Source organism: Castor canadensis, chromosome 6, assembly GCF_047511655.1.
Source record: "Castor canadensis chromosome 6, mCasCan1.hap1v2, whole genome shotgun sequence".
NCBI classification, from domain to species: Eukaryota; Metazoa; Chordata; class Mammalia; order Rodentia; family Castoridae; genus Castor; species Castor canadensis.
In genome coordinates, this window is record NC_133391.1 from 115762432 (window position 1) to 115789914 (window position 27483).

The 27483-nt window shown below is 42.6% G+C and overlaps 1 protein-coding gene across 1 annotated transcript in view; it reads right to left on the reverse strand.

Annotated features, from left to right (window-relative positions):
- Iqgap2 (IQ motif containing GTPase activating protein 2) overlaps positions 1–27483 on the reverse strand; it is a 254967-nt gene that overhangs the window by 209991 nt on the left and 17493 nt on the right. Inside the window, exon 2 of the mRNA XM_074077256.1 lies at positions 2147–2246. Within this exon, the coding sequence (XP_073933357.1) occupies positions 2147–2246 (100 nt within the window). The remainder of the gene's footprint in view (positions 1–2146; positions 2247–27483) is intronic.

Genomic DNA, 27483 nt, shown 5'->3' on the forward strand with positions numbered 1-27483 from the left:
AACTAAACCCTGTCAAATAACCTGGACAGAGACTACTCTGTCCTGGAGCTCAGGACCTGAGCTCCCTGTACACTCTGCTCTCTTAAATCCCAGAACACCATGCATCTAGTAGTAGTCACATCACTTTTACACACTCAGTGGCCAAAACTCAGCTTCCTTGAAAGTGTTTATATCTTAATAAATGATTCATATATACATATGACATCTAATCTTCTCTTATAAATTTGTGAAAAGCCGTCTTAGAGGGAAAACTCTACTTTTATAGTGTATTCTTTCAAAGAAGCTAAGTTTGAAGAAGCTTTCTTTAAAGAACTTGGGGACAGGACACTGTTATGACTTTCTAAAATAAAATTCAACTACCAAATTTCAAAAATGCTGAGGATATGACAGCTTCCAAGTTACACCTATACCACTTTGATATACTAGAGAAAAAACTATATTTATGCGATCACCATAGAAGTGACTGGCAACATATTTTCCAGAATATTTTTAGCCTCTTTACTTGATCCTTAGTGGGAGAAAAAAAACAAGGAGAAGGTAGGGAAAGTGGTGGTATTATCTTTACCATGCCATTACAGAAGGGCAAAACAACTTCCTCCTGGGTTAAAGTGCTATCGAATCCACAGTGTAAGTGGTGGAGCTGAAGCCAGGAAGTCAGATCTACCAACATCCAATCACACGTCATTTGCCCCTAAATGACATGCTTCCCCACTTACAAAAAAACAGAAGGCAAAAGTCTAGAATGCAACACATACAACACTAGGAAAAGGAAGGGCACTTCCACTAAGTCTCGAACTTTTTCATTGAATGCACATTTCTTTTGAATGTCTATGAATCACTTTCCTTATCTAACTTTTTTAGCAAAAGTTTAACTAAAAGCATGTTTTCAATAATCTTAAGAGTGGAAGGGAATTTTTAGTGTCCTTTGACCTATCTGTAGACTTTACAGACATGTTAAACAATCTTTAAAACTTAACCATTAGGGCTTAAGAAAAGCTTCATGATGCTGTTAAAATATTGAACAACACTGAGAAACCCTCTGTAAAGCAATTTTGATGCCAAATTAGGACATGTGTCACTGATTAGAATCCTACAAAATGCTGCTTAAAATCATCATCACTCTAGTTCTATAGTCAGTTACTTATCGGTAACCAGAGACAATTAATGCCAATAACCATTTCAGTAAATGTTTACTTTTCTACAGATAATGGAACATCTCATCTGTCCTTGGGATGATACGTTGCTCCAATGTGCAGCACTGTCACACAAAGCATTAAATCAAACTCATGGTCTATGGACAATGCAGTGTTCACACAGCCAGAGACAAAGTTTTCTGGATCCTTCTGATAAAGTATTTGCACTTGGGACTCCTTATCTTCACTTTCTCCTTGGAGACCTCAACATTTACTTCATCTAAAGAGTCTAAAAGCGTCAATGTGATTTTAGAGACAAGTGGTCACACACCCATAGGTTAAAAAGGAGATTGCAGTCATAAACCTTCCCTGTAGCGTGGTGACCAACGGACTTCAGTCCCATATACTATTATTCATTGGGATGAGAGTGAGTAAAAGACCTCAGGACACTCTTGGGGAAAAGGAACTTGATTTAAGTCATTGCTGCTCCCCAAATCCAAGTCAGTGAGACGAAAAATTTGAAATAATCTATAATTTGACCAATGGCTCCTTGGGAGGCTCTGGGGAAAGATAAAGGAACAATTGCTGGCCTCATGCCTTGCCTTTGGCTGTGTTAGCAACTTCTCAACTCTGCCTGACCATTTGCAAAAAAAAAAAAAAGAAAAAAATGAAAAACCAGGTTCTTCTCTCATTAGCTTGCTACCAACAAGACTGCAAATGAGTTAGTAAAAGTATAGCAGCACACGCACAGGTAAGCGCAATACACATCGAGCTGGGACTGAATACTGGAACCAGTGTGGGAGTGTCACTCCCCAGCCCACTGACCTGGCATGGGCGATTCAGCCAAGTCTAATCACTGGTGGAAGGTAAGAGTTTCTCCCTTGCCATCCACAACTGTGGTAACTCTTTAGAACTGCTAACCCATTCAGGTACCTCTGGTCATCAAATCCCACACTCCTACCCCAAAGCTTACTTCCAAGAAGATGCACAAATAGAGTAAGCCTGGCTCTTACCTCTTGGCTTCCTCCAGGTGGCACAAATATTCATAAGCAATGTTCTGCCGTCTCCTCTCATCCATCTCCTCTGCAGACAGCCTTTCATCATCCACAATCGCTAGAAATAGAGGACATTGTGTTACGTCAAAGGGCGTCCACCAAACATACACCTGACACAACCGAGTAGAAAAACTCAAGCAGAGGGTATAGCAAAGTGCTACAGTGCATGTTTACCATAAATAAGGCTGAGAGAGAGAGACAGAGAAAGACAGAGACATGGAAATAGATAGGAAGGAGGATGGGAGGGAAGAAGGGAAAGAGGGAGGGAGGGATGGAGGGAGGGAGGGAGGGAGGAAGAGAAGGAAGGAAGGAAGGAAGGAAGGAAGGAAGGAAGGAAGGGTGGGTCTTATACACAGTCCAACATTGACCATTCACAGGGTATTAAAACTATATAAAGATTTGCCTTTTAATTTTACATTATACTATTTCTAACAAAACAACAAAACTGAAGTAAGTGTTGAAATTACTAAATAACAGACTGAGCACAGGTCTAGTTTATCAAATTCAAGATTTCAGCCTTGCTTTTCTGTAGAAAACACAGCTTCACCATTTCCTGTCTGTATTTCCTCTGCCTGAAGCCTCTATAGCATCCATGGATCACCTCAGCCTCTTTGCTGTTTATTTTCATGGCAGTGTTCCTTTCTCATAAAAAGGACCTCTTTCCCTCTTTAGTCCTCATCTTAATTCTGATCATAAAACTAATTTGGGGTCTAGTTCGTTAGATCACTTATCTAGTGAAGACAGTGCAGTGCAAGTACAGGAAGCAGGGGAAGAATGTTCACGCTGTATCTCACACTTCCAGTCCCATCAGCCATAGTCGCAAGTGGGACCCTTGGGATCCTCTGGTCACAAGCAGAAGAGATAAGGATGTGAAGGTCACCCACTGACTGTAATTTGCTTACCCCATGCCTGAGCAATGAAGAGTCCACAACAGAACTGTGGCAGACAAAAAGAATTAAAGCAAAAGTCTGACTTCTTGGAACAAGTACAATGCTAAATGCTTAAGATCCAAATTGAACCTTCAGAGAACTCAGAAGAGGGGACATTAAACTTGTATCATTATAAAACCTGGCAGAATACCATGAGCTTAGAAATACACACTACATGCTCACTGACTGAGCACTGTCTTCTCTTCAAGGCCTTATGGAAAGTGTTTCCTATGTGTTGTCTCAGGGACTCTTCACCTCATGACTCTATGACACAAGTAACTTGTCCACTGGACAGTTAAGACACACAGGCGGAGATGTCATTTGCCCAAATAAGGAGTAGAAACACCAGGGCCAGAAATACTGGGACTGAATGGAATAATGTGGAGGAGTCTGTGGTGAGGAAGAAAGGGAAGCAGCAGGAGAGGAGGGAGGGGAGACATGGTGAAAAGCTCAGCAGAGGTGGGTTGGTCCCAACAGCAGGAGTCTCCACCCTTTGCCCATCCATTTCCCCATTCTCCTTTCTGCCACTCCCAATTTTCCACTGTGGCTCCATTCTTTCAACAGGGGACCTCATCCCAGACCAATGACATCTGTAGGGGACAACAAGGATTTATATTTGTCAAAAGCATGTTTTTCTTTAAATGTTCTTGCATTTCAGAAAAATATAAAAGCACCCAAGCAGTCTTCCTCTGCACCTCCCCTACATGTCCAGGACTCACACAACTGTCCCCTCAACTTCTGTAAAAGATGTCCTCACTCAGCCATGCTCCTCTTCCACCCATTCTCCCACTGTCACCAAAAACTTCTCTTTATCCCTAGAACCCTTTGCCTCTCCTCTCCAACATGGAGCATATGGTTGAGCTCTTCCTTTCCAAAGTCCTCCTTATTTGTCTCAGCTCAAAATGGCCTGTTTCCTGGTGCCTCATATACTTGGTTTAATAGTAAACTTCTAGAAGATACTTGTGTCCTCAGGGTATCCAGCATACTTCTATAAAAAGGCTGCAAGCTCTATAAAGATATTTGGTAAACAATCTCTTATCAAGAAAGGCTAATAAAAGGGTTCCAAAATATCTACATAGAGTGTTATTATTTGCCTATTTATGCTTAATAAAATGAAGGTATGGTCGCTAATGGAGCAAATATGGTACCATCCCGTGGACTTCATTCAACTAATGTTCAACATATAGGTTCCATGTGCGGGCAGGGGTCAAATCACCAGGAACAGGGTAGTGAACAAAAGAAATGATAAATGCTGCCCCTCATGGGGCCTCTTCCTATACATCTCTTCCTTCCAGCCCTCCACACACCTCCCCCACTGCCCTTCCCATCATACTTCACCTTCAGGCTCAACTTCCTTCCTTCCTTCAGAGGTAGAAATCACCTGTCCTGACTGTCATAAAAGTGTAAGCTGGCTGGGCATACCTGGTTCATACCTGCAATCCTAGCTACTTGGGAGGCTGAGATTGGAAGGACTGAGGTTTGAGGAGGTTCGAGGCAAGCCCAGGCAAATAGTTAATAGATCCCATCTCCAAAATAACCAGAGCAAAATGGACTGTAGGTATAGCTCAAGTGATAGAGTGCTTGCTTTGCAACAAGCCCTGAGTTCAAACCCCATCCCACCAAAAAAAAACTTATTTTAAATAAAAAAGTAAAACAAGCCAAGGTTATGAGTTTGAGAAAGGCTTCACAGCAAAAGCAGATCCATTTAGGCCTCAAAGGTCGCCTGAAAATATTTCTGCATTACTCAACATTTACTTAGTGGTGACCTCTGATAAGAGCCATTAGCATGGGTAACAGCCCTGCCATTTAAAGAGTCATCATGGTGCTAATAATTCATTGGGGACACGACTTTACTGCCTATAAAGCACTCTTCCATATGTTACTGTGTTCTCATAATCATACTGAGAAATAGGCATTATCTCTTTCTCACAAATGAGGAAACTAAGGTCAGGCAAGGGAAAGAGGACCATCCCTTTCCCTTGCCACTGGCTCAGTGGCAAAGTCAACACTGGAACCGAGGTCTTTCAGCACCACAGCCTACTTGCTGCACTGGGCACTGGACACCAAACCAATACTGTTACCACCAAACCCGAGGACCAGATCATTTAAGTGCCTGTGGAATTCTTTTCATTTTAAACCAACTTGATTAACCATGATTTCTTCTAAAATTCATCTTTATTTGCTGCCTTGAACCCCCTAAGAAACACGACAACATTGTGAAGGATGGTTTTCTGAAGTATTAGCAATTCACAAAATGCCATTAATAAAAATCAGCTGACATTGGCTAAAAGACGCTATTTTAAAGCAATTAGAATCTATGGAAACCACATGATAAAGTTTATTCAGAGGCGCAGACTAGAGATGAGTTGGTAGAGAAGGTTTGGAAACAGAAGCATAAGTTAGAAATAGAGGGAAACAAGTCCATTTTCCAAAGAACACCCAAATTCCAAAGCAAAAATAAACAAGACCTACCTCCTTTGGGAAGGTATGGCCCTGGTCACTGCTTAATCTCCCGTCCCAGTTACCTGCTCCCTTTACACACAGATGCCAAGGCCACCATATCCTTTGTATTTAAAGTCATTCATTTGTTCACAAACAAATGAATTGGTGCCAGCTGTTCTAGGGGCTGGACATAAAATGATAAGTATGACTCACAAGTTCTCTCCTGGAGTTTATTAAACAACTGAAATTTGGCATAATTACAAGATGCTTCAATTTGGGAGGTATACTAGAGGGCAGGTTGGCCAGAGTCACTAAAACTAGTGCTAAGGTTCGAATATGCCTCCACAGGTCATGTGTTGAACACTTGGCCCCAGCTGGTGGTGTTATTTTGGGAGGTTCTGGAAACTTTAGGAGGTGGGGCCTAGCTGGAGAAAGTAGGTTACTGATACCTGGTCCTCAGTCCCTTCCTCACTCTCTCTGCTTTGTGTCCACCATGAGTAAAGAACTTCACTATACACTCCACTGTATGATGTTCTGTCTAAATAGGGGCCAGCCAACTAAACCTTCCTTCAAGTTGTTCTATGGTATTTTGGTCACAGCTACACAGAAGTAACTAATACAACCAGGGCTTGGAATCTGGTTTTAGAAAATGGTATTATTTAGGGTGCATCCCCTTAAGGAAAAGCAGATTAGGAATATGACAGGAATCATGAATTCAGAGAAATGCATCCAAAACGTAGTATTTTAAGTACATTACTGATATCCTGTGTGACTTAAAATTTCTACAAAGAACCCTAAATATCCTCAGGTATTTAATTCACCTTAATTGTATATTGAACCATCTTCTATGAATTGGAAACTGCCTATACTAGAGAGGATATGCAAACGGATATGTCCCCACTCTCAGAGCTAAGAATAGTTAAGTAACATGGCAGTCATACCCCAAAGAAGGCACTAGAAGGGAGAGAACTGATTCTCAGACACTGAGACTGGGGACAGGGGCAGAGGAATGTGACAGAAAGATGAGAGAACCTAAAGTGCAAGATTTCAAGAAAGCTGATACACTCAGTAAACTTGACTCCTGCTGTGTTCTGGCTTCATACAGTTTCCTCATGTATTTCATGGCTACTTTAAAGAACACCATGATCAAACTTCACTTAACTGATTTTCTTTTGAAAACTTGACAAACACTGAGGTTGACGTTATTAGCAAACTGACATATATTCATAGGCACTCTAAAGAATACAGAGTGACAATGGAGGTTGTCAACCAGTTGTTAAAAAACATGGGAGGTTTCATCAAGTCATAGAGACACTGGGTGCATGGCCTCCAGTCCCATCCCATTCCATATCCCTACCAGGCCAAGGAAATAGAAAGAGGTGCTGAATAGTGTGCTCAACCTGTGCTCAAAGGCAGAGATGCTGTGTTCTTCCAAGTCTCATCCTACCAAGTCCACCACCCTGATAGAACACAGCCTCTACTGTAGGCACTAAGGGAAAGTGAATTTTATTGAAACCCTGAATCCACACTATTCCTTTAATTTCTCCCCTATCCTAAGAACTTTCCAGAGTTGTAAATTAACGCACAACCTAAAGGGTTATTCAGGTTAGACAAGGCTGTGAAGGACTATGGTCACCTACTTTAATAAGTAGAGACCTAAATCTTCAAGTTAATCACTAGGACAATTTCCCAGGTGGGGAGATGACCAACCACCTGGGTAGGTAACCAACGCTGATGCTAAAAGTTTGTCAACAAGAGTAAAAACACCCTCCTCATTCCAGTGAGGCCACTGAGGCCTCAATAGTAAGGAGTTCCTTTGTCCAACTATTCAGTAAAATGGAGAAGTAGCTCAGGCCTTATGAAAGTAATTGATATTTTTTTCTTTAAATGTGCTTTCAATGTACAGGGTGTTGAGATCTACCTACCAAAAAGGGTTCTTAGATCCCACTTTCATACAAAAGGCACCCCCCCTTTTTTTTTTTTTGGCAGTTCTGGGGTTTGAACTCAGGGCCTCATGCTTGCTAGGCAGGCACTCTACCACTTGAGCCATTCCACCAGCCCTGTTTTGTGTGGGTTATTTTCAAGAACTACTTGCCAGGGCTGACTTTGAACCTTGATCCTCCTGTTCTCTGCCTCCTCAGTAGCTAGGATTACAGCAGTAAGACACAGGCATCCAGCAAAAAGGTCCCTATTTTCCCCCCAGAATGTGGACATCATACTTGAACACTTAGGTGCTGTTTCTACTGAGCTTGCATGGCAAAGCTCAGTATACCTTTTCAGGACTTTCTCATTCTCAAAAACAAAAGGAAGACTCATCTTTCCCATATGCAAATTTGAACAGGAACATCTACCTTATTTTTTCATTATCAGAAACTCAACCCAGACAATGGTGGCGGTAAGGTCACCCATATATAGAGGTGACCTGCAGCCTGGTATGAGGGAACAGGGACCTTCTAGGATTTTTGTTTATTTAGGGAGAAGAATCAAAGGCAATGAGTCCTAGACTTGGGATTTCTTAGATAATTATAATTTTCAAGAAACATTTTGGCAACCAGACCACCTCTTGCTACAAGGAAGACCTAAGGAAAATTCCATCTGCCTACCACCTGCTCCCACATACTCTGTCACCCCACTGAGGAAGAATGGTGTGTCAAGTTTCCCAGGCCAATTTTAAATTTCTAACTCTAATGATGGAATGTAATTTTAAAATCTTCCGTCTGGATAAACTACTACTATTTTTAAAAGAAGGGAAAGGATGTCAGCTCAATTCTACTTGGGTATGAACCTTTCATGCTTACGATGGACAGTGCAAAACGTCCTAAAATGGTGCTCACTGTTCTCAATAAATAATGAATAAAGACCCGAAGGTTTACCTAAGCTTTAAAGCCCCAGAGCAATAGTGATATTTTATAACTCTTAAGCAGACCTAGTTGATTAAATAACAGCAGTCCATTGGGCTATTCCGAAGGAACAGCACATCACTGCTAATACCCTGTCCCTGTCCCCTCCAAAATAACCCACACAGTACAACACCACCACAGGATATTTTTGCAAAGCTGGAAGCTATAGAAGATTACAGAGCAATGAGTATGAGCCTAATTTTCCCTCGACTCAGGAGAAAAGGGAAAAAGAAGTCACAAATAGCTCAAGTATAAGTACAAGGGAACAAAACATCTTGGTTGTGACTACTTTTTTTTCCTGTATATATTCATAGTCCACATGTCCTATTACCCTAATCACTGTGTAAGTTCTTTGTGATGTTTATGTGAAAAACAGCAGACAGAGAGGATTAACATTTAACAAGCACTCTGTGGGTACCAGTATTACATACATATTATCTCAGTCCCTCCATCCCTCTGTAGAAAGGAATTGCATTCTCCATTTTTCTGATGGAAAACAAACGTGAGGTCAGGTAACGTAGGCTTAGGTTATTCCAAGATCATAAAGATGGTTAAAGGCAGAAGTGGGATTCAAAACTGATCCCAAAGTTCACGGTCTTTTCACTACAGCAGTGCCACCACTTCCCTGCATGCAAATGCTTCATGACTGGCCCAGCAGCCATGCAGCTCTTCTGAGAGTGTCACTGATGGCATTACTGATAACTGACTACCCAACAGATAGATGTGAAACCATGTAAAATAAATGCTACTATCTTCAAGAAGTAAAATTAAAGGCTAATTTCTCAGAGATAAAACTATATCAGGAATGCCAAGAACTATATGACAAGACCAAAATAAACCAGAAACACAAAGTCGTTTGAATGATACACCACAGCAACAAAGCAAAGTGATAAGATCAACAACTGTTGAGAACACATCGGAGAAAATCCAACTTTTTTAACATTTGAGGTACCATCTTCTATTTTCCTCCAAAATGTATACTTCTGCCTAACCTGACAAAGATCACCTGGTAAAAGGGGGCATGGCTGAGCAAAAAGGAGGTGTGGCTTTGGGGTTAACTGTGCTGCAACAATGTCACACTCAGTGACTGACTAGTTAAGTAGACAGTTTCCTCATCTATAAAATGAGAATGAGCTAGGCGCCAGTGGCTCATACCTGTAACTCCGGCTACTTGGGAGGCAAAGATCAGGAGGATATGGTTGAAAGCCAGCCCCAGGCAAATAGCCAGCCCCTAACTCAAAAATACCCAACAAAAAAAAGGGCTGGTGGAGTGGCTTAAGTGGTACAGCGCCTGCCTAGCAAGTGTGAGGCCCTGAGTTCAAACCCCAGGATCACCAGAAAAAAAGGTAATGATGCTTTCTACCCTAAGAGGCTATTGTATAAGTGTTTTTAAAATTATGTGCATTTAAATTATTTAATAATTACATTATAGTATAATTATTAAATAACCAAGTTATAAAATGTATAGTAAATTATAGATATGCATCAGCTAGTTTTTCAAGGTGATTAGTTATATTCAGTGTTTCTCTCACTTACTGGCTTTAGCACTAAACTCCCACATAACGAGCAAACAATATACTTAAAGTTATATGAAATGGAAAACAGCACTCCAATTTTAATTCCACACACATATACACATGTTGAATATGTATCTGTGTGTCTATGCTTAATTACAGTAAGTATATAATGTTTTATGAGCACTGTATTTAAGGGGGAAAGCCAAAAAAGGAAAATACTAATTTTCCCTTGCATTTTCTAACTCTTACACATTTCTAATTTTCCCTTGCATTTTCTAACTCTTACACATTTCCCAAACACTCTATACTTCTTTAAGATATCTATACCAGAAATTTTAAAAGGTTTAAGTGTTTTAAATGTTCAGTTACAGAAAAAAATAAAACAAAATGAAAAAGAAGCCTTAATGTCAGGTCTAGTGCAAAGGAAGACTTTCATGCACTTAACTTGTTCTAGAAAAGGATCACAGTCACTCAAAATGTGCGATGACTATTTAGCCAGTTTTACTATGTTAAGAAAAGAAAATCACAGAAGTTCAAAGGCAGCAGAAAGGACATGATCAGAAGACAACTAGATGTGCCATTTGAAGGCCCGAGCATCTTAGGTATGATAAACCAATGAGAGAATGGGTGGGGAGGGGAGAGGGAACCAGAATGAATGGAAGAGGTCTTCTGGAGACTGGCAAGACTACACCAGGAGGAAAGGAAGATATGGAGATGATCTGCACACACAGCACTTTACAGTGGGAGGAACAGGATGAAGGAGGACATGGTAGGGGGGGAAGAGACAGGAAGTCAGCAAGGAGTGCCAACTCATTTTGTGACTTCACGTGGTGGAGGTGGAAACAGCACCAGAAAGTCACTGAACACACCAGTTTACATAAAGACAAGTTTGTATAGTTGGGAGAAAAACACGAATGCATCCCACTGTTGTAGGGATACACTAAGGAGAACTTTTATTTGGAAGAGAAGTCTAAAATAACACGTAATTAGAAGATGATGGTGTAGAACAGAAGGGTACTATTAATGCAAGCATACGCTGTTTGTTAGTGAGTATGAATTACCACATGGTTCAGGACAGTCAATTTTTTTTTAAATATTGCCAAAAATTCAGCTCCCAAATGGGCCTTACTATGCAAACGGAGATGTGTTGACAACACAGTCAACGATCAAGAATATATTTCAACGTGATTATATTCTGGGCCACAGCAGGTCAGGCTAGTTCTCATGAGTAAAGAGCCTCCCTGGTTTTAAATCTGCATCCCTCCACACGTCTAGGGTTTGTGGGAGACTGGACTTGAGAGAAGTCATACAACACTGAATATGGTGCCAGCATCAAGAAGCAGGACTTGACCCAAACATGCAGAGAGCTCTTTAGTTTAATAGAAGTCATGCATATTTATAAAGTACTACATCCTATCACTAGAACAGCCCTCATCAGCTAGACAAGTATAACCGCCTCAACTGGCTTCAAATGAAAATGGGTTACCTGTTTTACTCAAGGTCCCAGCATTAGAAGATCACACAGGAACGTTGTATTTAAACAAAGAAAAAGTAAAAACTCTCTGGTTTTTGTTTACTTTTTACTGGCCTATGTGTTTTGGTGGTAACCAACTGTATTAGCACAAACATATTTTTATTCATTTCAGGCATGAGCACAGGGAGCAGGAGGAGGACATGGACCGGCTGGTGCAGGGCGTCGAACTGGCAACAGCAGAGGGAGGCGCACATGGAGTGTGCAGCTGAACAGAACATGTACAGTCCAGGGTTTTGTAAATGACTTGGAAAGTGTACAAAATACTCTGGGGAGGCTCTCATGGGAAAGAACTGACCCCATGAAGGCAACAAAGCTGCAAGCATCTCGGCTTTGGCTGTATGCTTCTTGTCCTAACATGAGTACCACTGCGCTCACAAAGTAATTGGCCCCAAGCTTAGGAAAATGGATATTTTTGCAAACACAAGACAGACATGAAGGTTGTCACATATAATGGCATTGTAGTCCAAGCTCGGAGAACTTGATCTGACACTCAGGACAGTGAGCACCTCAAACAGAATGCATGCTGCTTAGTGCCAGACTCACAGGCTAGAGATCTGGGTGATCATGAGGAGTTTCTTTCTTGGCTGGGGACTAGACCGTGGGACTGTATGTAAATCCCCTCACACCACATGTCTACTGCAGCCCAGAGGACAGAGCCAAGTTCTCAGTGTGCATCACCCACTAGTTCCTTGGAGGACCAGAACACAATTTCAAAATGAAGTCATTGTTTCTACTCCAGACACGAGAGCACTGCCAGCATTTGTGCAGAAGTCTCCAGCCAACAAGGATGGAAATTTCTTCTCACTGAGGGCCTACCAGGTGCAAAATGCTGGTAGAGAATCAGGGAGGTGCAGAGTCCTAATGAAATGCATTCCAAATGCCTTTTAATTAACACCAATAATACAACAATACAACGTGTTTCTTTTGGTTTGTGGCAAAGTCTCTAATGGCTAAGTAGTTAAAGAGAACTTCAGGGATAGAGTGAAGAGGTGGGGTGGGAAAAGGACTCTGTGACCCTCTAGCTTACAGTGTAACATGAGATGGCATGTTTAACACTGGGGAAAAGTTAACACAGCTTCATTGGAAAAGGTACAAACTAATTACAGTGGAAAGAACAGGAAAGCTGAAGGGGAGAGAAGTGATTGCTCAGAGATGGGATTCTTCTGAGTGGTTTTCTAGATGAAAAAAGTCTGAAGTTGGCTTGAAGGAAGGGAAAGGAAGGAAGTTGGATGGGGAAACACGTGAAGAAGTGGGGACAAGAATAAAGAAGTCATGCTTTGAAGGTTTTTGCCCTGCTTGGTGGTGCATGCCTGTAATCCCAGCATTTGGGAGGCAGAGGCAGGAAGACCATGAGTTCAAGGCCAGCTTGGGCTGCATAGCGAAACTATCTCTAAAAACAAATAAGGGTACACAAACCTCAAAATGCATTTTGTTCCTTGTCTTTGGTTCTATTCTCCACCTTTCAGAACCTCTGTTTAATGAAAACATCTAAGGCAGGCCATTTCTCCCCAGCTCTCCCAAAATTTTCTGAGCTTCCTGAGGACAAAAGCAAGGAGACCACCCGAGATGCTTTACAGCTGTTTCCAACCAGCACAGGTGAGAGGTGTGAGATGACCAGGTGACAGCTCAAAGCCAATGGACTGGAAAGTTTCAGTCTATTGTTAAAAATTCTTTCAACACAGTTAATGCACACACCACTATGATAGAACCATGTTTGGACATCAGTTGTTAAGTCTCTGACATAAACTACGACAGTCACTATTAATTTAAATATTCAAAACAAGCTCCTCATTTGCCAGTTCACCAGTATCCCTGTGGATCCTAGTCCACGTGGGTCTGTTCAGAGTTGCATCCATGCGGAGTGGGGATGGAGGTAAAAGGAAATGGCCCTGGACCTGCTCTTCAAATTGGTTGGTCCCCACTGGGCACTGGTGGCTCATACCTGTAATCCTAGCTACTCAGGAGGCAGAGATCAGGGGGATCATGGTTCAAACCCAATCCCAGGCAAATAGTTCCCAAGCCCCTATCTTGAAAATACTCACACAAAAAAGGACTGGTAGAGTGGCTCAAGTGGAAGAGTACCTGCCTAGCAAGCATGAGGCCCTAAGTCCAGTGCAGTAAAAAAAAAAAAAAAAAAAGCTTCGTTCCTGTCCCCTGTGATCCATTCACTGCTACCCAGTATCTCCATCTGCCCAAAGTTTTGCACAACTGGCCAAATGATTTTCTGTCCTCTGAACTAGAATCTTCTACAGTTGTCTTGGGCAGTTCCAGACCCTCCCCCAAGCCAGTCTGCACAGTTGTTTCAGGCATGAAGATCATCACCTCTACCTACAACAATCTCACCTCACCACTATTATTCCCATTTTATAGATGTAGAAATAGACCTGAGCCAGCTCATTCATCCAAGATCATGGCTGCCACGTGATATGCACGGCCACGAAACAGTCTGACTTACCTACCACACTGCCTGCAGAGACACCAAGCTGCCCTCTCTCGACCTTCACACAGCCAAGGCTCCCCAAACTGTATACTGTAATAGAAAGCAGCCTCAATGCAGGAAGGAACTGGGGGTGAAGACTATCTCATGCTGGTGTTACCCTTAAAGATGCCATCCATATCTCATTCTACTCCCCAACTTTGATCCATGTGTCAATACTGAATACACCACAAACTTAGGAAAGATGGCTGCAGGCCTGCACACCACCTGCAGGTGAGCAGCTCACCTTTAGCCAAGTAGCTAAACACATGCAGGCAGCTTAGCAAACCCAGCTGGCAGGCGACATTCCCAGAAAGGTCTAATCCAAGCCACTTAACCCACTCCTCCCATCCACAGGGCTCTCCAGAAATGCTCAGCTGTGGACATAGCACCTTCATGTACTGGTGTTCTTGACACCCACTGACATTGTGTGTCCCCACACACAATGGGCGGTAAACACATCAAGAGGAAAAAATGTGGGTGGAAAAGAAGCAGAATGTGACCACTCCATTTGTCTTTCCCACGTTGGGTTCTGGGGCTGGGCTGGTCACACATTGGACACTCTGTCCTTCATTCAGGTTTTACAAGGCACTTGGAGGGTAGGTTTACTCCAATCTGGTAAATAAAGAGTGAGCAGGTCCACTCTTTTCACACTCCAGCACACAGAAACCAACACATTCCGTTGTTCTACATACATTCTTATCTCAAGCCTATTACTTATGACTTGCCTTCCCCCTTCCCAGCAGAGGGGCATGCTGAGGGAGTGGCTAGTCCCGGGAGAGGCTCAGGGAACCACAGTGGAAGGCTGTGCTAAGAGTTGTGGTGTTAGGCCTCCATTAACCAGTATCAAATTACCCCCGAGATTTACCAGATTCTTTACTCCTCTCTCTCTTTCTTTAAAAAGATTAAGTCAACAACTTAGCAGATGGTGAATGTTATTAGGCTATTGGTTGTTCAATAAATTTCTATAAAAATTTTATATGTAAAATTGCTTATATAAAAATACCCAGAAAATAACACGTGTTAGTAAGGATATGGGTATTTCTGGTAGGAATGGGAAATAGCACAGCCCCTGTGGGAATTGTCAGTATGGCACCCCTCAAAAAGTTAAACATAAAATTGTCATATGATCCAACGACTGCATTTCCTAGTATAGATCCCAAAGAATTGAAGGCAGGGGCTTCAACAGAATTTGTACACCCCTGTTCACAGTAGGATTACCTATAATAGCCAAAAGGAAGAAGCAACACAAGAGTCCATGGACAGAGAAACAGAAACAAAATATGGTTCATGCATACAATGGAATATTATTCAGCCTTAAAAAGGAAGAAAAATCTGACATGTGCTACATCATTTCACTTAGACAATATTCTAAGTGAACCAAGCCAATCACAAAAGGACAAATAACTGTGACTCCACTTACATTAGGTACTTAGAGTAGTCAAATTCATAGAGACACAGAATACAGTTTGCCAGGGCTGAGGAAGGGGTTGCACAACAATGGGAAGGCCCTAATACCACAGAGCTGTGCACTTAAAATTGGCTAAAATGGCAAATTTGTGAGGTATATTTTTATCACAATTTAACAATGCCTACATGTCAGATACAGTTCTAACTCTTTTGCAAATGGGAAGTCATTTGATCTCCTCAATAGCCCTACAGGGTAGACTCTACTATCATCATCTTCCTGAATTACCTTGCCCAAGTCACACAGCTGACAAGTGGCAGACCTGGGATGTGAACACTGACCCTTAACAATGTCACATTGCCCTTAACACTTCAGCTGTGGGGCTCCTCAGTGGGACAGTCCAGCCTAGAAACTCACCCATCACTTTACACAGAAACAGAGCAACAGTTCCTAGCTGCTCCCACCCCACCTGGAGAGCCATAAAGACACCAGATGGCTCACACCTCAGCAAAACCAAAGAACTCACCACACAGAGACACCTTGAATCCAATTCAGCCTTTCACCAGTTCCATGAGCCAGGGTTTCAAATTAGAACGGCGTCTCTCTAGGCTAATTGTCTTCAAGACACAACTGCTACTATACTACACCAAGAAGATATGTTTGCTTTCTTATATTTCACATATTTCTATCTTCATATATGTATCCAAAAAGTGCATGGGTGATCTCTAAAAGAACCCAATCCCAGGAGGCCATAAGGTGAAGGTTCTAGATCTGATGGGAACTCCCTGGAGCTGGGCTGCCTTCTCTGAGTCTTACTTCTTCATCTGATAAATGGGTAATTTTCTATCTGCCTTCTCTTAACCCATCCTAACAGATTAGCTTAGCATAGACAGAAATGCTTTAAAAAAATCTCAAACACTGTTCTCATAATTCTAATCACTTAGAAGTTTGCTAAAAAATAATAAACAGTTAATAGTCTACACAGAAATGATCACATGCAGATCTCATCAGTGTCTCATACACTAATAATCAATTGCCATCTGAAAGGCAATGAGACAGTCACTATTGTGACAGTGCATCACCTCCGCTCAGGTTAAAAACCTTTCCCAACTGTCAGCATTCTGCACACCTCTGCCAAGGTCACGCCAGCCCAAGAATCAAGCAGAGAAGATAGCAAGGGCAGAAGCACAAATGTGAGCCCCTCTAGGCAGAGGCTACAATTTCTCTGTTGTGTTTTAAATATATTTTATTTCACGGTGCTACTTAAGGACAAAGGCCTTCTATTTCATAACCTCAGTACAATTATCCAAATCAGGATATTTAATTTTGACAACATTCTATTATCCAATACATATTTAAGTGTCACCCTTTCCCAGTAATGTTCTTCATAGCTTTCTTTCTGTCCCTTGCATCTTTCAATTTTTTTTTTTTTTTTTTTTTTTTTTTGGCAACACTGGGGTTTGAATTCAGGGACTTACACTTGCTCGGCAGGTGCTCTTAACCACTTCAGCCACTCCACCACGCTTTTTTGTGTCGGGTTTTTTCGATAGGGTCTCACAAACTATTTACCCGGGCTGGCTTCAAACCACAATCCTCCTGATCTCTGCCTCCTGAGTACCTGTGATTACAGGCATGAGCCACTGGTGTCGGCTGTCCCTTGTGTTTAACTGTCATGTGCCCCTAGCCTCCCTTAACATAAAATGGCAGTCAGCTTCTGTCTTTCCTGACCTCATGTTTTTTGAATTCTGACCAATGACTCCATCATAGAACATCCATCAGTGTAGATTTGTCTGGTATCCCTCATAAAGACATCCAGGTAGTATGCTTTTTTGCAGGCTGTGTGCTTTCCACACATGTGATGTTGCTCTGTATCAATATGGATGATGCTAACTTTAGGCACTTGGTTCAAGTGACATGTGCCAGGCTTCTCCACTTGTGGGGAGACACTTTGAGCCTCTATTAAGTATCTGTTTCCACATAAAACCTGTATCCACTAATGTTAGCATCTACTGGTTTTCCAACTCCATCATTCCTTCCACTATTGTAAGGAAGAGCCTCCTTTTCCCCCTCGTTTATATGAGCTTTGACTTCTGGATTCTATATTCAATCCTCCTCCTCTATTCAAATTATAAGGAAAAAATACACCAGTGGATTTAAAATAGAAAAAAAAGTGTCAAGAAAGGATTAAAATTTGATATAAATATCTCATAAAACCAGAGTTTGATTAGTAAGTATGCTAAAAGTTCAGCCATAATTCTACAGCTGAACACTTGCTCTTTGACAAAACCCCAGATGTGTTTCAGATATGAAATGCCAGGTCCCATGGCAACTGCCTTTTGTTCATTTTCTAGGCTGTGTGCTCATGGCCATGATATGGAGCGACTGATCTTCCCAACAGCCCTGCTGGGAGAGACAGCCTTACTTTACAGAGAAGGAAAATAGCACATACACCTAAGAACCTACCTAGGGCCCCAGTGCCAGGCAGAGTAAAGGTGTAGATTCTAAAACCTATGCTCTTCCCACACACATCCTCCCATCAGGATACAAAATGGGGCAAAGTCAAACTTTAAGGTCTGTAAATCTATCATAATCCATCATCCATTTCATATGCCAGATAACTGGTACTTTGAAATGAGGTTCTATAGTAAGTACATGATGTAAAACTCTGGAAATTATTAATTTATGTGCTTTCTCACTTGAAGTGACTTGTGGCACTTCTCTTTCCATAGGGTGGCCAGCATTCCCACTGTCCAGCTCCTTACAGAAACCACTTCCAACCAGGACATGGTTACACAAGCTTCTACCTCATGTCTCTTCAAACAAAATAAATGTGGTCTTTATTCCTGGAATCATGTTGTTGGATGATCTTAAGTTTAGGAGGAAAGAGAAAGGAAGAGTACCTGAGCAGTGACTAAGGTTAAGTGAGAAGAGATAAAAACCTTGAAGGTAGCAAAAGCAGTCAGGTGTGTTCTCATACCCACCCTGTGGATCAAAACCTATACCAGGTGGTTGGTTTTCACTGTGTGATAAAGTGTTCATATGCCTTTCCCTCCCCCATTATACACACAGCCTACTCATTCACTACTACTGGATTATGGTCTGTATTTATGACAAAGACTATAAACATTATAACAGTTCTACTACCATGATCACATTTCCATTCAAGGAAATAAGGTCCAACTATTGGAAGATGAAAAACACTTCTTATAGGTGAATATGCTTGATAAACGTTCTAAACAAGTAGTGCTATGGGACATTCAAACCTGCTAAAATCACCAGAAGAGAACTCAGGTAGAAAGGAGAATAAAGGAGGGGATGAACTAATTTGGGGTATAACACATACATACATGGAAATGTCATAATGCAACTCCCTGTATAGATTCTTAAACAAAAATGTCTTTTCTTTAAAAATGAAAGACAGGAAGGTAAAACAGGTCCTGTGTGGGGGATGGTACCAGTGGAGGAAGGAGGACATAGGAAAGGGTGAAGGAGGGTGAATATGGTGGAAGTATTTATATATTCATGTATGAAAATGGAACAATGAGACCTGCTGAAACTGTTCTAGGAAGGGTGGAGAGGGGATAAAGGAGAAAGATGGAGAGGGTGAATGTAACTAAGATATATTGTAAGCACTTTTGTAAATGTCACAATGTGCCCCAGGTACAACAACAATTCGATAGTAAATTAAATTAAAAAAACACTTCTTATAGATCATATCATAGGTTTGCGTTTTAATTGGAAGGATCAGAAGAGGAGAATTACAACATCTTCTACCAAAAAATTAAGAAATAACATAGTATATTATCAATGAAGGCCTTGTAACCCCATCCCTTCTTACAACTCCCTTAACCTCCACAGGCTTTAGACAACTTCCTGTTAATGTGTCCCCTAGAGTGGGGATCACATGGAGGAGAATAATGACCTCATCTAGGAGGGACTCAGGCTTTGGGCCCCAGTTCTTCTCCTTCTTCTTTTTTTTTTTTTTTTTGTCATTTTATTATTTTATTTTATTATTTTTTTTCTTTTTTCATTTTTCTTTTATTATTCATATGTGCATACAAGGCTTGGTTCATTTCTCCCCCCTGCCCCCACCCCCTCCCTTACCACCCACTCCGCCCCCTCCCTCTCCCCCCCCTCAATACCCAGCAGAAACTATTTTGACCTTATTTCTAATTTTGTTGTAGAGAGAGTATAAGCAATAATAGGAAGGAACAAGGGTTTTTGCTGGTTGAGATAAAGATAGCTATACAGGGCATTGACTCACATTGATTTCCTGTGTGCGTGGGTGTTACCTTCTAGGTTAATTCTTTTTGATCTCACCTTTTCTCTAGTACCTGTTCCCCTTTTCCTATTGGCCTCAGTTGCTTTTAAGGATCTGCTTTAGTTTCTCTGTGTTGAGGGCAACAAATGCTAGCTAGTTTTTTAGGTGTCTTACCTATCCTCACCCCTCCCTTGTGTGCTCTCGCTTTTATCATGTGCTCATAGTCCAATCCCCTTGTTGTGTTTGCCCTTGATCTAATGTCCACATATGAGGGAGAACATACGATTTTTGGTCTTTTGGGCCAGGCTAACCTCACTCAGAATGATGTTCTCCAATTCCATCCATTTACCAGCGAATGATAACATTTCGTTCTTCTTCTCCTCCTTCCCATGGCTATTCCCTAGCCAATGAGTGGGGAATTTTTTTCATTTCTGGGCAGCACAGTCCTTCCTGGTTGATGGCATTAGCAAGGGAGAACTTGATGCCACTTCCAGCTCTCCACAGGCCTGACCTTCACCCCATGTTGCTGCAGCTGTATACTATGACAGCCCTCCTCACCTAGAATACTGATGGCACATATGGGTGTTTTAAGTAAGACAACAGTTCCCTCATGTTGATGTTCTTCACACATCTGATGCAAGAGTGACACTTGTCTCAACAGTTCAGTCCACCCAGTTACCTAAAAGGTAGGGAAGTAGCAGGCATTGGCGCCACTATGAGATAGACACAAAGGGTGGAGACTGAATGGCAAAGTGTTCTTGGCTGGTTAACAACTGTGCCAGAAGTGAAACCCAGCCCAAACCTAAGTGCTGGCTTGGTGAAAATTCTCCCACCTGGCTGCTCCTTTCCCACCAGGCTCTTAATCCCTTCCTCCTCCTTTGATCCTCTCCCCCATATTTCATGACAAATGCAACCTCTTCAAAAGTAGATACTTGGGAGAGTTAATTTTTATATTCTTTCCAGGAAAAAAAAGAGAGAGAGAAAGAGTGCACTGAAAAGTGATGGACAAGACCTATGGAGAACAGGGACTGCACAGAGGGAGGGAGGGTCAACGGGAGTGATGAGGATGCAATTAAAACCACATGTGGACCATTCTGGGTTGCTTACAGCTGTGCTAGACAGACTCCGAAGCCCTTTACATTACTAATTTCATCTCAAAACCTGTGTGCTGTAGGTATTACCATTCCCACATGTCAACTAAAGAAACCAAGGCACAGAGCCCAAGGACCCTGGTGATCACTTGTGGGACCCAGAAGGGCACCTCTGCAGTCTGGCTCCAGGATCCAGCTCTAATCCATCAGCCTCTGTTGTTCCCATCTCTGGCTAAAAGTCAATAGTGGACACCAGCTTTCAAGAGCTATCCTCCCAGCTACCCTCATTCCTCTGCAGGTCAAAGAAATGAATATCAAGTCAGGATGCACTGAGCTAACATGAGGAAGTCCTGCTGTTTATAACCCAAGAGATCAAACGCAGAAATACATATGCTGTCCTTCAAAGTAGTGCCACACTTTCCCACCCCAGCAGCTCTGGGTTCATTCCAACTTGGTGTTCATTACAGAGCACACCACTGGATGCCTCTTGAAATGCCCTTTAACTCAGTCACGTATTTCTTTTAAATATCCTTAAACTTGGTCCTCAAAGATGGATTTGATGTTTATAAATGACCAAGAGTCAACCTGAGCCAAGTCTAGAAGATAAGGTGGCAAACTGACAGTTTGATTACTCTCATTACATTATTTTGTCCTTCCTGGCTTCTAAAATGAGGCGGATGACAATTTCAACAGAAAGTAACAAAAAATCAGGCCTGGTGACATATGCCTGCAATCCCAGCACTTGGAAGGCTATGGCAGGGGGATCATGAGTTTGAGGCCAGTCTGAGCTACATAGTAAGACTCTGTCTCAAAAAACAAAATAGAACAAAACTCCAAACTTCAGGAATTAATGGGAAGAATGCTGTTTATTTAAATACTTAATAGCTAGTTTGTTTTGTAGCTTCCTAACTTCATAGATCTAACAGGTAAACTTTTCTTTGGGTATCTCCTCAATTTGGAAATGACCGTGAGAATCTGCTGGATGTGACATGCAAGTAGCAAAGACCCGAGCTGAGTTTCAACCTCACTAACCACTAGTGGACCCACTAACAATGTGCACCCATTGCCAAGCCTCAGCTTCCTCATTTGTAAAAATAAGATGTTATCTAACTCTGGAGGGTAGAAGCAGGAAAGAAATGCTACTCAAACAGGCTAGTTGAAAAGAGTTTAACAAGAGAACTATTTATAAAGACATGAGCAGGCAAGGACTGGGGGATACCTGGAGTCACAGCAGACGGCCATCACCTCCACAGGTTTGAAGGGGCAGGGAGGGACTGCCTACCAGAATTCACGAGAATATAGCTATAACAACAACCGAAGGACAGACACCTACAGGAGCTGTGGCTTTCATGGAGGAAGACCACCATCACCCACAGTCTGAGAAGGTGGGAATAGTGGAGATAAATGCTCTCTCAAAAGCCAAGGGGCAAGGAACCCATACGCTATCCATAGTGGTCTGCCTCTCAGGACACAGAGCATGGTAGGTCAGAAAGGGCAAATGGAATAATAAGTCCAGTGTCTCAAAGTTGTCATGAACCAGTTCTCTCATTACCACTAATTTCATATTTCTGCCTGTCCTATTACCTGGCAAATGTCAGCAGGGCCGGAAGCATCCAGTTAGTTCACTGCACAGCCAGAACACAGCTCGGTCCCTAGCACAGGAAAGGCTACTCTTACAAGCCTGTATTCTGATACTATTTTAAATAATGTAATTATTTGGAAAATGAGGCAAGATCAGGTTGCTGTCGACCACAGGAAATAAGGAGAGGGCTGGTACCTTTAAAATCCAGATCTGGGTCTCCACCCCAGCTCCACCTTTTTCAGTAGTTTGAATGCTATGTGATGCTTAAAAAAAAAAAAAAAAAAATCCCAAAATATTAGCTCAAAAATACAGAAGTTTCATTTTATTAAAGCCATAAGTCTTCTTTCATGCCACTGAATTTCCCTGATTTGATTGTGTGAATACAGTTAATTTCTGTTTGGGATACAATGTAAGCTAAAATGGTTCAACCCAATGTTGAATATGTCCACTCTTCCTTCTACTAACACCACTAAAAGACCACTTGGAATCCCAGCATGTTCCAAGAATCGCACCGCCCAGAGGAGGAGGAAGAGAAGGCAACCTATGTATGCAGTCAGAGAAACAACCAGCAACAAGACGGTTTCCTTAAATCTCTCTGGAAATACTGTGCATACCAGACAGACTGGGGCCTACCTAGATTTTATGTTGAGACACAAGACAGGTTCCATTTTTGTATTTACAAAGTAACCAAACTAATGTATTGTAAAGTTAAAATGACATAAAGCAACTCATCACAAGGGCACATAGAACATAGTAGCCCTAGGTATCAGCAGGTCTATGGCTCCAAGGAGACCACCCTTGAGGCAAACAACGCATGCTCAGAATGCAGAGTTCAGGACTGCGGTTGCTTGATTCAGTTTTTCTATAGCACATTCCCACCTCTGCTAAAGACAGGCCGCGTTTCACACATCTCGAATTTTCACTTGATCAATTGAGTTCATTACGTGTTCTTTTTGGCTTGGGAGGAGTACCATAAATGTGTACCCTGTTTTGTGGGCACCATTTGCTTTTGGGGAGGCAGATGTTCACAAAACGAGAGACAGGGAAACACTAAGTACGCAGATCACATGACCATCGGTGACAATGTAGGACTGACTGAGAGCTTCTCCATATCTATGGAGCTGCATGATATGCCCACGGGGATGTACAATTTTTGTTTTTGAAATTTCTTTGGATTTTATTTATTTATTTATTACCACGTTTGGTCAAAACCACATTAACAAATCTGCAAATTACTTACTTAATGCATTAAAAAATTTAGAAAGCCAGAACTACAGAATAAGAAGTGACTTCTTCATATCCTCTATGCACCCAAGTCCTAGTCTCGTCCCCAATAGAAATCCCACTAAAGGTTTGCTGTAATGCCTCAGAAAGTAATGAAAGGCACATGCAGGTCAACATTTAAAGCCAACCCCTGGAGACAGCAGGGGGTGGACTGGGCTCCATCCCTTCCTTTGCATCAGGAGATTCAAACATAACACAGTGATCCATTCCCTCCCTCTCCCTTCCCAGTACCCAGGAGACTCTTGGGGACAAAAAGACAGGGTCAAAAGAGCAGCATAACTGCTCTTCATGTGGCCCAAACCCTGGAAGGGCATCTGAGCTAGGAGAGCAGGTGCCTAGCTCCCCTTCACCCTGCAGAGCTGAGCGACTCAAGAGGCCAGCCAGGCCCCTGAGGTCTCTGCTCAATAGAACCCAGAGAGCCAGCAAACAACTCGGAGTCTAAAGCAGACTTTCTGGGCCAGCCTTGCCCCTTCTGTGCCCACTCAGGGGTGCAGCCATCTGTCTCAGGCTGTCCTGTTCAAATGCTCCTGCAGTGCCAGCAAAGTCACTGCAAGTACTGGTCCTCCTGCTTCCTGATAGCCTGCAATGCTGCACACAGGCAAGACAGCCACCTTCAGTACATGTGCATTGAAGGGTCTGTGAACAGCCCACCCCCACCACGCAGACACACCAAACTGCCCAAAGCCTTATGCGACCCCTATTCTGAGTGTTACACAGTCCTCTTGGACAAAGAGACCAAGTTTTCTTTTGCTGACAAGAGTTGGTGCTTATTAGAGCTTCACTGCTCCAAGTGTGGCCTACAGACCCAGTGTGGGCACCATCTGGGAGCTCATTAGACATGCAGAATCCCAGGCCTCGGCCCAACCGGAGCAGAACTTGCAGTAGACAAAATCTTCACATAACATGCATGCATATCCAAGTGCAGGTAGCACCGTACTAGAGAACACTCACTTGAACTTGAACATTTAGTCAGGATAAAACCTTGACACTAGTCATGGAAGACATTTTGAAGAAACAGTTTTAAAGGGTGGGAAAAAGTATAATCCTATTACCAGCAGAAAGACCTCATTATTCATGCACTCTTGAAAGAGGATAGGGAGCCCAGCTTACTTTATTTCAAAGCCAAATCCAAGGGCATAAAAGTGAGGGTATTTCATTTTAAATCACCCCTCAATGACACAAACACTAATTGGTCCAGTAAATGGTATTATACAAGCTTAAGGTGGGCACCTGGCCAGACAATAACACAGCCAGAATGTCCAGAAAACAATTTAGTTTTGTTTCTTTTTTTTAACCTATAGCAGTGATCTTCTACTAGGGACATCTGGAGACATCTTGGGTTGTCACAAGTGGGGGGTACAACTGGTATCTCATATGGCAGGGGTGATGGCAAACATCCTACATGGCACAGGTCATCCCCCACAGCCACGAACTGTCCAGTCCAAACCATCAGGAGTGCTGATGTAGAGAAAATCTGGCTACAGGATTAACTAGAATGTTATTTTCTTTCCCCTTCAGGGCTCCTCCCATCAAATACCAGTCACTCCACTAAGCAACACTCCAGTGAAAGCCTACACTCCTCTTGCTCCACGGCTTCCCGCCTTGGCTTCCAAAAGAACCTGCTATTGAGTGTGTGACAGCCCAGGACAGAGAACTGAGCCTGTCCTTTCAGCAGGAAGGGACGCCCTCCTGCCAATCCCCTCCTCATTACCCATGCAGCACAGGCCTTAGGTTACCTATTATGAAATCATGTGTGTGCTGTGGGAGCTGGAAGGGGCCTGAGTGACCCCAGCTCTCCCAGCTTCTGAAAGCGGCTGCATCCTGGCAGACTGAGCACACAAACCCTTTCTTTATAGCACAGGAAAAGGAGCCACACTCACAGGGAAAGCAGAGAAAGGGAACAATGGATGGAGCACCAGTGTTTGAAGAGTGCAGGCCACTATTGAATAGCACTGCTCTAGCATTAGCCCAACTTTCCTGAAAGGCATCAGCGTCCCCCTCTCTGGAAGACACAGGCATCCTCTCCAACTGTTTTGGCTTCCCTCCCCACAAAGATCACCATAAAGACTGTCTAGAAATGTGGACCTCATTTCACAGAACAAAGAAAAACCAGTCCTTATGGGCAGGATGGCCATACGTCCCAATTTGCCCAGAACTGGCCTAACTTACAGGGTTGCCCTGGCATAATTAGCAGATGCTCCCTTTCCTAGGTGTCTCCCTTTGAAAAATGAATTGTAACCTTTCTTCTAGGGCACGCTGTTCCCAGGGAGAACAAAGCAGCAGGCCTGGCATGCACAGCACTTTAAGCCACAGACCTTAAAGTTAAACCCATGTGCAATTATGTCTAATTTGGCCCTTTCTGGTGACAAGCCAGCTGACCAAAATTCTACTCACTAAAAATGACTGGGCGCCAATGGAAGGGAAACCCAGGACTGAGCAGACACACTCTAATCTTGTGACTTGAGGGTATCAAGAGAGAGGATACTGGCACAGACCATGGGAAAACCTGCTCTAAACCAGACCCATGAAGTTAGTTACCAAGAATTTTCAGCCCAAACGCAGTCCATCCTCCGACTGTCCACACCAGCACACACCAAAACTCACGTTTCAGTCAGCACACCTGCTGACCCAGGAAGCACAGATGGTGGGATGGAGCCCATGAGCTCAGGTAAGAGACAGAGACTAGCAGGGCCAATAACTCATTTCACCACATTGCTGGTTTCCACCCAAGACTTAGCCCAAGTCAATTAAATCCACAGGAGAGAAAATCTCTTACAATCGGAAAGAATCACACAAACACAAATGCAATATGATGACAGGTCTCTCTGGGAAAAAAAAAAAATGAAGACGGCAGAACAGGAAACAACATTGGAGCTAAAACAACTGTTAACAATTTGACGCATTTCCTTCCAGGCTTTTCCCCACACCATTGAACTTCTAACTTCCCCAGGGTGTCCTGCTTTCTCACTTTGTTATATAAGCATTTCTCTGTATCATCCTAAACCAATCCGCTTATTTTAAATTATGTCTGTGGTTCTCCAAATGGCAACATTAACAGCTGTTTGCTATTCAGACTTCAAAAGTTTATGTACAACAGAAGGTAGTAAATAAAGAGGATGGAGAAGAAAAAGAAAACCAAGCAATCAAATTTTAATGAAGAATTTGTCTCTCAAAATAGTCTTAGGCTGGGCACTGGTGGCTCACACCTGTAATCCTAGCTACTCAGGAGGCAGAGATCAGGAGGATCGCAGTTCAAAGCCAAGCCAAACAAATAGTACATGAGACCCTATCTCAAAAACACCTAACACAAAAAGGGCTGGTGGAGTGGCTCAAGGTGTAGGCCCTGACTTCAAGCCCCAGTACCACCAAAAAAAATAAAATAAAATAAAAATAGTTTTGGTCTGCAGGGTAGTGAGTTTTGAAGTCCTCCTTCAATTCTGCTGGACAGTAAGGAGGGCAGCCTCCTAACCCAATGGAGCTAGCACAGGTTCCAGAAGGTTCAGGCAATTGCAGGGTAGGAAATGGCAAGGGAGGCCAGGGTTTACCAACAGTGGGAGAGAAGGAATGCGAAGGAGGAAGGTGCAGAAAACATCTGGCCGTTGATTGTCCTGCCTCTTTAGTCTGCAGAATCCGTGCCATCCGGGTCAGTCAAGGTCCCCAACACTGGCCATTCTCCTTTGCTCTTATCCATTGCCCCTCACACATACCTGCCTTCTCAACCCTGCCTCTCCTCAGGCTGTCTCTGCTTCACAGGACACTTCCTTTTCTTCCCACTGAGTGCTTTTCCATGACAGGTACTGCGCTTGGTGTGGTGCATTACATGTGCCATTCCATCTCGTCCTAACGATGCCATCAGTCAGCTGCTATGACT